At 40.0% G+C, this 12,216-nt stretch overlaps 1 protein-coding gene across 15 annotated transcripts in view; it reads right to left on the bottom strand.

Annotated features, from left to right (window-relative positions):
- Positions 1 to 2,231: 2,231 nt before the first annotated feature.
- Positions 2,232 to 12,216, bottom strand: part of Esco1 (establishment of sister chromatid cohesion N-acetyltransferase 1) — a 76,414-nt gene continuing 66,429 nt past the window's right edge. For 11 of the 15 annotated variants that reach the window (XM_063231872.1, XM_063231867.1, XM_063231876.1 and 8 more), the window contains 4 exons: positions 11,991 to 12,080; positions 9,077 to 9,220; positions 7,146 to 7,333; positions 2,232 to 3,424 (listed from right to left, as the gene is read on the bottom strand). In XM_063231872.1, the coding sequence (XP_063087942.1) occupies positions 3,277 to 3,424; positions 7,146 to 7,333; positions 9,077 to 9,220; positions 11,991 to 12,080 (570 nt within the window). In that variant the 3' untranslated portion in view covers positions 2,232 to 3,276. Of the gene's footprint in view, positions 3,425 to 7,145; positions 7,334 to 8,805; positions 8,980 to 9,076; positions 9,221 to 11,990; positions 12,081 to 12,216 lie in introns of those variants that run through there. The other 4 variants (XR_010041496.1, XM_063231878.1, XR_010041498.1 and 1 more) reach the window with 4 other exon arrangements.

Here is a 12,216-nt window from a genome sequence, read left to right as displayed (position 1 = left end):
AACTATGGCTGGGTGCCCAAGCTGGGCAGCAAAGCAGCAAAAGCAATGAAAACATCACTGCGGTGCCAGGCGTGGTGGTGCCTGACTGTAATTCCAGCACCCAGACGCTGACACAGGAGGATCACCATGTCCGAGCCCAGCTGGGGTAACTTAATGAGACTCTCAAAACACGGGGATATTCCTCAGGGTAAGAGCCCCAGGCCCACCAAAACGAACAGGTCACTGCAGTCTGCTGTACACGTCGACATCCTAAAACAGGCTTTCGGTTGATCAGTCAGTGTCTCTTGATTAATACAAACTGGTAAAATAGTGCTTTTTGTAATTCTTATGAAAGTGAACCACCAGGTCCACACATTTCCATAAAGGACCAACAACAAAAACCATACAGATACCTTTCCATAACTGGCAATTTCAGAATCACCCTGGCTCTGAAGCTCAGCCATAGGTGTTGGCTGGTCTGAACATATATATTGTTGCTGCTGCCTCTACCACGCGCAGGCACTGCCTACCTGCTGCTGGGCTGGGACGGGGTGACAGATTCCCTTTCCCAATCCTTCCCTGTCTACCACTCACCCCAGAGCCACAGACCTTTGCTCAGTCTTTCCCAAGCACTCTCCTCCAAGACACTTACAGGATGGCCTTCCTCTAACCCTCTCCCACACTGCCCCTTTCCAAATCCCAAGATGAACTCTTCGGAAGCTTCCAGTAACTAAACTGATACACGCACCTGCTTGGCCAAGCCTTAGTGAAACCCTGATCCCACATACCTGATGGTGCAGGGGGCTGGAGCGCTCCCCTTGGAGGTGAATCGCTACAAACTGGGGCTGGGCCGTGGCTCACAGTGTGGATAGCATGCATGAGCTTCCAGCCCCACTACCGCCACCCATCGCAGCCCGAACACCAGACACACACGGAGCTCCTGCTGTCCCGTGGATCCTCCCAATCCCATTCCAGGGTGCTCCCATCAGCCAATCCACACAGGAGCCACAGCTCCCACTTAGCCAACATGCTTTGCCATTATCCCTTCCTAGCCGGTTCTAAGCTGTAATCAATCCTCCAAATGGATCTCCCCGGCTCCTCATCTTAGATTATCCCCACTCACAGCTTCTGTCCAGGGTCAGCATTTTTTATGCAGACTACTACAACCATTTAGTTTCATTTACTTTTAGCAACACCAGGTGCTGAACTCAGGGGTGCAGACCTGTGTCCCAGCCCTTCATAAAGCTCTACTTTTGATAGAGAACTTACTGGTGCAGAACTTGCCTTGGCCTCTCTAGCTGGGCCCACAGGTCACCAATGACCCCAGCCAGCAGTCCCTTACTTATCTTCCAAATTCCAGGTGTTTCACACCGAGCTACATCCCAGGCCATTTTTACTTTTGACACAGGGCCCTGCTAAATCACTAGCCTGTCCAGGCTGGGCTCCCATGTGTGATCCTGCTACTTCAGTCTCCTGGGATTTCAGGTGTGTGCCACAATACCCTAGAATGAAATTCCAGATTCTTATCTTGTAAATCTTACTTCATAGTGTTGTCATGGTAATTGGATACAATTACTACTGAACTAAACACAGGGCCTGACACAGCAAACACCTAACTGTGAGGTGCTACTAGTCCTATTCTTAGACAAATAACTAGACTGTAAAACTGGAGGGGCTGTGTTCATCAGAGGGGAGATACTCTCACTGCATTACTTTCCACTCCAACAAAAACTACTCAGCTTATACCACTTTATAAAGAATAAAAGCACAGCCGATCATGGCAGTGCAGCCTGTAAGCACAACACTCAAGAGTATGACAGAGGACGATCACAAGCTCACCGCCAGCCTGGGGTGATACACCAGAATTTAAGGCCAGCTGGGAATATATACAGCAAGGCGTCCTGAAAACCCAAAATCACAGTAATAGTAACCAAAAAAAAGCAGAAATCTAGAGGGAATAAAACTCTAAGTAAGGCCCTAAATTCTGGCCAGCTTTCAAAGGAGATATGGTCAGTTCTCACACTCAGCCGCTGCCCTTTATTTCTTTGAAGGACTGGCAAAGTACCACATTACTAGAATAATCGCAAAAGATTCTGCCATCTGCAGATTAAGTTATCCTGAGCTGCTACTGACACAACGAGCCTTAGGCACACTGGTGGAAATGACCTTGCAGGAGCCAGTATATTAAGCATATTTTAAGGTCTCAAAGCCCTGGAAAAGCACAAATGACAACACAACATTATCTCAATACATTTATCACTTAGAAAAAGCTATCAAGTATTTTATTATTTTATTCTACTTTATATACAGGTCATAAAAGGCCACAGCAGTTTTCAGTATATAAACCCTTTAAAAGCAGAGGGCACTAGGAAGGACAGACAAGTATCAAAATGAAGTCCCGTAATGAGGGCATACACTCAGTGCAGTACTTCTGAGGAGTCACACGCAGATACCAAGTCAGTCACATTTAGCCTGCAGCTATCCCACTGTGTCAGAATCCTCTTTGAGATTTGGTCACAGCCCAATTGTGCCAAGTTGTCATTTATTTAAAACAAAAATTAGGAAAATAAGCCAGAATAGAACTATGAACTCGGAGGGTACCTGTTATAATTCCAGTCATCTGCAGCTCGCCATGAAGGAAAGCTTCAATTCTTCACCCCCTTCCCTGTCTTCCTGCCATCAGGATAGGAAAGAGAAATGAAGAAAAAGCTCACTGTTCAAAATTGTCCTGCAGTTTATAACTTTCCTTCTCTGAAGGGCTTTCTTCAGAGTATATGTCAGGCCTTTTATGAATCAGCTTCACATTCCTGAACTCACAATACTGCAACCCCCTTCAACAGTAACTCAAACACTGATTCCCACTGTGTGAAAATACAGTCTTCAGATCTGTAACTGGTATCAGCAGATCAATATAAAAAAATACAGTACCAAGCTACACTGGTATATTTCCATATTAAGAACTTCAAAATATACTTATCACTGAGACCATAGTCCTTGCATTAGTTTTCAGTCCACTATGAACAAATTATCTGCTGCATGTAAACATGTCTAAATAACTATAGATAAAATACATCAATCATAAATTTCTGTAAAAGATAATAAAATATCTTCTTTAAAAAACAGAACAATAAGCTTTTACTGCATTGTTTCCAATTTTATGAAAATGGAACAACCACAGGGTTGTTGCCAGTCCTGAGTTCATTGTAATAAAAATGGCCCTGGTTCCTGGTTACAGTCAGCAACCAATCCATTCTCTTCAACAGACAGCTGTCTTCCAGCACGGTGGGCGGATGTGTGTTAGGTGGCATTCTGTCCGTTAATAAAGTTATATACCAGAAACTGACCAGTGCCACAGTATTGTGTCGCAAACAGTTTTCCATCAGGAGTGGGATCTGAGAAAGCAATTTCTTCTTTACTCAAATATGAGCCATATATAAAGTTACTCCTATTAAAAAAAGGGGGAGGGGGAGAATATGAAAAGTTAAAAAAATTAGTATTTCTCATCTGAAAATTGGGAAAAAACCCTATCAAATTCATTTTGACTAGAAAGACTGTTTAGCAATGACACACTATCCTAAAGATGCTGAAATAACTATTCACCTAAAATATTACAATATTTGAGTTTTTAAAATTTCTAAGAGTAACAATGTAAAAAAAATACATACCCAATATAAAACTAATCAAGTCCATCAAGAAATATCAGAGTTAAAGGTGAAAGGCTAAAAACTGTTCCTTAACAATGAGAACAAGGTAAGGCTGCTCCTGCCTCTCTTAAGTAGTAGAGGTTCCAGCCCCGCCAACTGGATAGGGGAGGGGAGGGGAGGGCAGGGGAGGGGAGGGGAGGGGAGGGGAGAAGAAAGAACAAAAGACAGACAGACAGAAAGAAAGAAAAGGCAACCAGACTGAGAAGAAACAAAGCTGCCTCTTCTGCAGACAACATGATTTTTATACAGCAAGCCCTTAGGTATTCAGCAAAAAATGCAACATCTAATAAATTAGTTCAGCAAGGTTACATATAAAAAACTGATACTCAAACATTAACTGTATTTGTTATACACTTGGAAGGAACAATCCAAAAATAAAACTGTGAACAAATTCTATTTAAAATAACATTAATACTTAGGAATAAAATACTTAGGAATAAATTTGACCAAAAAAAGTACAAGATCTTCTTTGTTTAAAAAGGCACACACAAAAAAGTACAAGATCTATAAAATGAAAATCCTAAAATACAAGGATATGCCAAGTGTATGCACTTAAGAGCCTTAACATCACTGACAGCATTACTATACATAGTGGTCTGTAACTGGCTTCTTCGGAGAACCTGACAAGCTGATCGTAAAACTCATATGGAAATACAAAGAATGCAGAATAGCTACAAAAGTATTTAAAAAGACAATCCAAAGAGTATTCACATTTCCTCATTTCAAAATACACCGCAAAGGTACGGTAGTCAAAACTTGTGGCACTAGTATAAGAACAGAAAAGAACTGAGGGTCCAGATACATCTTCATATTCAGAACAGTGACCTGCTGTGTATGCCCCGACTACTGACCCTCAGTGGGAAGAACGGTCCTTTTTAACAAATGGTGCTAGAGTAACAGGACATGCACAAGCAAGAGAAGAAAGTACTTTGATGTGTGACATCCCACCTCACATCACATACAATCATCAATTCAAAATGCATCAAAGACCGAAATGTACTGACTAAAACTATAATTTTTAAGAAAAAAACACAACTATGAATCTTGTAACCATAGGTTACACACTAGCTTAAGTGTGACATAACAGAAGCCACAAGAAAAAAACAAATAAGTTGGAGTTAATCAAAATTTATAACTTCTGTACTTTAAAGACATTATCAAAAAGAATAAAAAGATAATCACAAAATGGTAGAAAATATCTACCAGTCATATATATGGCAGGGGACTTGTATCAGAATACAAGAACAATGCAATAAGGAAAGGAGTTTTAAAACACAATTTAAAAATGGACATAAGATCTCAGCAGGCATTACTTGAAAAATACACACATGGCCAATAATAAGCACAGAAAAAGATGGCCAGTGTTAGTTATTAGGAAAATGCAAATCAAAGCCACTATGAATCACGACTTCCTAACCACTAGGATGACTTAAAAAAAGAAAGGAGAGACAACAGAGTCTGGGGATACAGCCTAGCGGCACCAGTGGCTGCCTAGCAAGCACAAGGCTGTGATTTCAACTCCTGGTTCCAAAAAAAAAGACAGTAGCACGTGCCCGTGACGGCATGAGGAATCAGAGCCCTCACACACTGCTGGTGGAACTATACGGCGAGACAGCCACTGTGGACAACAGCATGGTAGCATCTCAAAAACATTACATACTGGCTAACACATTCTCCATCCAGCCCAGCAATTCTACTCCTGAAGATAGAACCCAGGGAAATAAAAACACACTCACACAAAAATGTGTAGATGAATGCTAAGAACAATATTAATCATAATAACCACCAAGTAAAAATAACCCAAATGGGGTTGGGCTATCCACTTATCCAAGATGAATGGATAAATGAAATGGTGTAACTACATAATATTGTATTATTTGGGAGTGAAATACTACATAGACAGCACAATTATACTGCGCTGCACCATGGAAGATACGTGAAAACTTGTGAGAGACCATTCACAAGCGGCCATATACTGTGGGATTCCATTTAGGAGAACATAAAATGTTTAGAATAGGCAAATGCATTCACACGGAAAGCAGACTGGTGGCTGCCAAGGACTGGGGACACAGGAAACAAAGTTACTGCTAATGGATATAGGGTCATCTGGGCACAGGGTTAGCAGAAATGTCCTCAAATGAGATAGTGGTAATGTCTTCTGGATTACAAAATTGAAATGGATTTTTTGGTGCATGACTGCATCTCAGTAATGCCATTACTAAAAAGAAACTTGTTAAATTTAGCCAGCAAACACCCTGTTGATTGAATATTCACATTGTTATCACCATCACAAGAAATTCTAGATGTTAGTAATAGAAAGATCATATAAGAAGGAAGACTAAGTGATAAAAGTGGAAATCATATGTTTTAACAAAAAGGTTACTCACTTTCTCAAACAGAAAAAATACAGCTACATTTAAAAAAAATAAACTACAATCATTTATAGTGGTCGTAAGATTTAAAGGAAAAACAATACTCTCCTTAAATTTGTTTGCTTACACCCCAGTCCATTTTGAGACCATGCCTCCCCAACTTGCCATGCTATGCCTCAGTCTCCTAGGGCACTGGGCTCACAGGCACCCGCCTCTGTGCCTGGCTGGGGCCGTCACCCACTTTGTCAGCTCACTTTCCAGGCTTACTTCTCAAAGAGCTAAAGCAAACCTGCCTCTCAGGACGACAATGGGGCCAATTGAGCTCTTCCAGATCATCACCTCTCAATAAAACTAATGGGGACAGACCAAATATGCATCCAGGGTCTAGTAAGAGCGTCAAGCCTTAGGATCTCCCACAATGGATTATTCTGAAGGCCACACCTAAAGTAATAGTTGATCAACATCCTACGAACAGAAACAATACCTAAAACTTTTGAAACCTCCACTAATCTTTTATCAAACATGCTTTATAAAGCAAACCCAAAACCTTGCCAGGCAGAAGAACTGCCTCAAGTTAAAGACCAGCCTGGGACACACAATGAGACACTACAGAAAGAAATTAAAAAAGACAGAAAGAAGGGAAGGAGGGAGGGCGGGCAGCCAACCTACAATGTGTCTTGTCTTCTCTTTATATCTTTGATAAATAATCAAGTATAAAGAAAAACTAATGAAACTTAATTTATAAATATTGTAACATTAAGATACATTTTCCTAAAAGCTGAACTTCCAGACACTTTTCACCTTTTTTTCATTTATAATTCTCTAATGTCAAATACTGCTTGAAATAAGTGGGTCATACTGGCCTAACAATACAAACTAAGACAAAATAGTCTCCTCATATTTAATCTACAGGCTTTCTTCCTCCTCAGATGAGCTTTACACAGAAAACACACTTCCCCAACACACAGACAAGCTTACACAACACTTCCAATGCAGGTCTGAACTTAGACGAGCTCTGAACTCAAGTTCAGCTTAGGCCTGGCCTGCAGCAAGCAGCGTGAAGGGCACGTGGGAAGCAGCGTGGACTCACCTCAGGCACTCGATCATGCGGGACGCAATCTTCTGCCGGCGCATCAAGCTGAACACCCATATCCGGCTTATCCCACAGATTGCAGGCTCTGGCAACGTTGAGCAGCACCAAGCTTTCTGCCTTTCAAATCTCACTTTTTCTTCTTCTGACCTGATAACTGGAAGTTTCTCTTCTATGACTCTGTAGCCCTGAGAAATGTCAAAATTGAGACATACTTAAAGTGAGGCTATTAGCTGGCAACTGCCTAATACTGAGCTAGCTGAAGAGATCACATTTGTCTGGCTTCTGATCAAAGTTACAGTACCATTTATGCTTTCACCCTTATTCTTAGAAAATGGGCAAATCTGGATCCCCATTCTGTTTTTGTGACCCTCACAAAGTCACTTAACTCCTCTCAGCTCTGGGTACTGCACCGGTTAGGTGGGGATATCTACAGCCTCTTACTTTTGAGATCAGATAAAGTGATATGTACAAAGCCTTCAGGAGCTGATGACAGGCTCCTTCGCCTCTTGTGTTCTGAGGACCAGCAAAAACACACAGTAAATTGGGCACAGTGGTGCATGCCTGTGATTCCAGCACTCAGGAGGCTGAGGCAGGAAGATAGCCATGAGTTCAAGGCCAACCTGGACCACAAAGTGAGTTCAAGGCCATCCTGAACTACATAGCAAAACTCTGTCACTAAAAGAAAAACAGAAACCATGGTCAGAACTCGGAGGCATTAACTGGTCCTGTGACAGCCAGCATAGTTCTTGGGTTCACAACTACACAAGAACTAAGAATAGGGAGAGCAGAAAAATCAAGATCTTAAAAAGACCCTTTCCCCATACTCTCATCTGTTTGAAATAAGTGAATAACAAAATATTGTAAAAATAAATGAATAATATAAATATATATGGCTCACTTCTGCCAGTGTAGGGTCAAAAACATGACAAAAATATTAAACTTGAAAGCAATTAGACAATACAATTAATAGTGAACACTACACAACTATGTAAGCTACTTTCTAGTCTCAACATCTCAACTCATTTTTAGAACAGAGTAGAAAGGAAATTTAAAAACACAATGGTTTGCGCTATGGAAAATTAATTCAACTGCAATATAGCAAACTTTTTAAGAATAGCAAACTTCTATGACTCAAGTCATTTCACATTATATCCCAAAATTATTTATTAGCTATGTATTTAAAACAAATTTGCAGTGGAGGACACAGCTCAGCACCACAGTGCCAAGTTGAGAGAGAAAGTCAATTCTTGGCACCAAAAAAAATACAAAAAACAAGTTTGTCATAACAAGATTCTGAAGAACTATGAAATTTCAGGCTAACTTTTAAAACCATGCAGCCTACAATACAGAAACAAACTCATGCTGACTTACAAATTTTTGTGACAATGCACACATTTGCAGGCAGCTTTTAATATGCTAAAAATACCACTGAAAGTAATCACACATAATACACATTGAACTCATACGCAAGATCTTGGCCAAAAAAGTCCAGAAATCAGGTGTGCTTCAAAGTGACAGTAACTACAGTCTAGAAACTTTTATTCTCTTGCACTGGTCTCAAATACAAGTAGCACTTACAATGTGAGCACATCCCTTCTTATGATCCTACATCTGATTTTTATACAATTTGCCTCCTCAACAAAAGCCAGCTACTTACCTAAATCTCAATCAAAGGAAGTGGTAAGCTGTTAGTCACCACTACAGTAGTTTCCAACACAGAAACATGCTAAACAAACTTCTACAGTATTTTTGAGTCTACAGACTTATCCTGAAATTAGTGACTTGAAAAAGAATTACACGCAGGAATTCTTGTATTCATACTCTTCCTTACCTAAAATGTAGACAAGTTATCAGCACTGTACTGTTCAAGATTATAAGGTAAACTCATTACACAACACACTAGTGGGCACTCTTAAAAAGTCACTTACCCATTGGATATGTTCTGCAATTAAGCAGCCGACTACTTTTTTGTCATTAGAAATAAAGAGAAGTGTTTTAGTTCTCGAATAGCACATTAGCGGAGCCTGCTGGAAACCTAAATCATTATCAACCATCTCTCTAATCTCGTCAACCTGCCAAATAAAGAATAATTTTTTAAACAATTAAAGCACTGTTCATCTATGTAAAAACATACTGTTTTAGTTCAATAAGCTGACTATATATTCCAAGCAGAATATTCTCTAAAGAGTTCTGGATGACTGTACTAATCAATGACTGCTTTGTAAACCTTATATGAACCAATATGTAACATGAGAGAAGAACAGGAGACCCATGTACCGCCAGCAGACTAGAGACAAGAGGGGCGAGACTACTACAATAAGCTTGTAAAAACATTAAGGCTTCCTACTAGGTGCAAGCATACCACTTTTCTTTCCAAGCCTTAATCAGTATCTTAGAATGAATTCGGACATGGTAACACACATCTGTAATCCCAGTACTCAGGAGGCTGAGGCAGGAGGTTCACCATGAGTTTGAGGCCAGCCTGGGCTATGTAGTGAGTCTAGACCAGCCTAAACTACATAGTGAGACCCTGCCTCAGTCAATCGATCAATCAAGGTATAGAGGAAAAGGAACTCAGGTTTACCCCCATCAAACCACTTACGGGTCAGCATAACCCGAAACAGTTTGCAAATAGTATCTTAGATCTTGAGCATGGCAATGCACACCTCCAAGTTATTTGAGAGGCTGAAGTTAAGAGCATTGTGAGATGGGATGCCAGCCTAGGCAATCCAGGAAGATTCCCTTCAACCAAATATACACCGAAACAGAGCAAAACTATACAAATCTTTCCTCATTTAAATCCAACATTCCTTGGAGGTTTACAGTTCCTCTCTTTATGCAAAGAAGCAATTAAACTTAAAGGTTAACTAATTCTACCATGTCAGATATTAAACACCTAGAAAATCTGAGGGCAGAGATTTAAGCCCAAAACGTTCACATCAAACTGTATTTGTTCCACTCTTCCTCCTAGAACCAGTCAAGGTCAAATACAAGCTCCAACTCCAGAGGCACGCAAAGTAAGCAGCCCTCTAAGCACACACACATTTGTTCCTTCCCCAGTTGGACAATGTGGCAAAGGTTGACTCCAATAAATACCCACTCATGTCACGTAAGCTTAAAATACCAACGATTCCTAAGACAGATTTAGTGCTCATGCTTGTGGCACATCTCTCGCTCAGGGCAAAGGGAATGGAAGTCCTCCTAAACCTCACACTCTACAATGCAACTCAGCCAGCCCCAAAAGCTAAGCTCCTCATGACTCCGTAGATGTTACATTTTTAATCCAGCAGAGGTTACCCACTAGTCATATACTAAGTTATATATACGGAATCAAGATTTTGTGCCCTAACAAACTAAAATGAGGTAACTACCATTAACTGAGAGGATTCTTAGAGAAGTCCAGCTCCACGTAACATAATATAGCAAAGTTCCCACTGTGCATCCTGGGTAACAGCTAGAATTCCAAAACCTCCATCCTTTTCATTAGTCAGTCACTAGCTCAGCAAGTATCTGCTTGGAGCAAGATCAATGTTTTGAGTAGGAGACACCCAGGCCCATGATCTGCACTGCTGGGCAGCAGCAGCGGGCATGGAGCTGGGTATCTAGGATCTACATTGGGGGATCTGAAAAATCTGGAACCACAAAGGAACTTCTATGTTAAGGTACAATGTTGGCTACATTTTCAAATAATAGATGTTTTCCTTCAAATTCCTTAGATGAAGTATTCCTATTCTAAAAAGGTCTGTTAACCTAAAAAAGTACAGTAAATGAAGTACTTCCCTTTTGTTTCCAGCCATTTTTTATTTTTATTTCTTATTTTTTATTTTTATTTTTTGGTATTGGGGATCAAACTCACAACCTCACACTTGCCAGACAGGCACTTATGCCACTGAGTTAAATCCTCAGCCCTGGACACATTTTAATGTAAGTTTTTTACATAGTCAGCTGGACCCACTGCTTACTTTATGAAGTACTTCTGAAAAAGCAGCCAAAGGATAAATAAAAACATGCTGAGTGCATCATCTGAAAAAATTATTATTTTTTAATAATTATTTTTGCAGTGCTAGAGACAGAACCCAGGGCCTCACCCTCCCACTGAGCTGTATCCCCAGCCAAAGATACTGTGTCAAAATAAGTTTATGCTACTGCTCCTGATTTTGAGCTGCCCTACAGGACAAACAACTTCTAGGCATCTGGTAAATATCTTTCTGCAATAAGCTTTTATTCAGAAATTTATGTTTAAAATGGAAGTTTTGACTTGTTAAGTTTAATGATATGAATGTTTTTCTTTTAGGGGCAGTGCAAGGGACTGAACCCAGGCCTCTACAATGAACAATTCCTAGACCTCTATTTATTTTCTGTTCTGAGACACAGTCTCACAAAGCTGCCAGGGTTCAAACTTGCGACTCTGCCGCCTCAGCCTCTCAGAGTACTAAAATTAGACATGTGTGTCGCCATGTCCAGCTTTGTTTTTGTTTTTCATCTGGAGATTTAATCCAGGGTCTCTCTTAAGCATTCACTCTCACACTGGGCTACAATCCTCAGCCCTTGAGTTTTAATTTTAATTCTTGCAATCATCCAACATTATTAAGTCAGCTAGTATGCCTTCTACTTAGTCACTCAAATTACTGATATTATCAAGCAGTAATTAATTCATTTTAAATTCACTTCATATTTTTTCAATTTATTTTAAGGGTTACTATAATTTACAAAATGGGTGGTATTCTTTAAATGTTTAGTTTTTGATTTTAGAATTCATGCTTAAATGGGTCTGTGTAACCCAATTTAACTTCCTGACATGGACATTAAACCATTCTGTATGAAAGTTCACTGGAAAGTTACCTTTTTCAGAGCATACTTTGGGTCTTCAGGAAGAACCATTATTATCCTGCCATCAGGGTATTCAGCCAAAATTCTTTCTTTTTTCCAGCCCTACATATAAAAGAAAAAATGAATTTTGTGTATCTTATTTATTACAACAATGTACAAGAGGAAAAATGTATTAATTTATCTAAAAATCGCAATGTAAAAAAATCTTTAATGTTTAACAAGGCATGACAAGTCATCT

Source organism: Cavia porcellus, unplaced genomic scaffold (assembly GCF_034190915.1).
Source record: "Cavia porcellus strain 051 isolate PalLab524CR breed Dunkin Hartley unplaced genomic scaffold, mCavPor4.1 scaffold_20, whole genome shotgun sequence".
NCBI classification, from domain to species: Eukaryota; Metazoa; Chordata; class Mammalia; order Rodentia; family Caviidae; genus Cavia; species Cavia porcellus.
The sequence above is the reverse complement of the archived record's forward strand: the minus strand, read 5'-3'. Positions and strand labels throughout refer to the sequence as shown.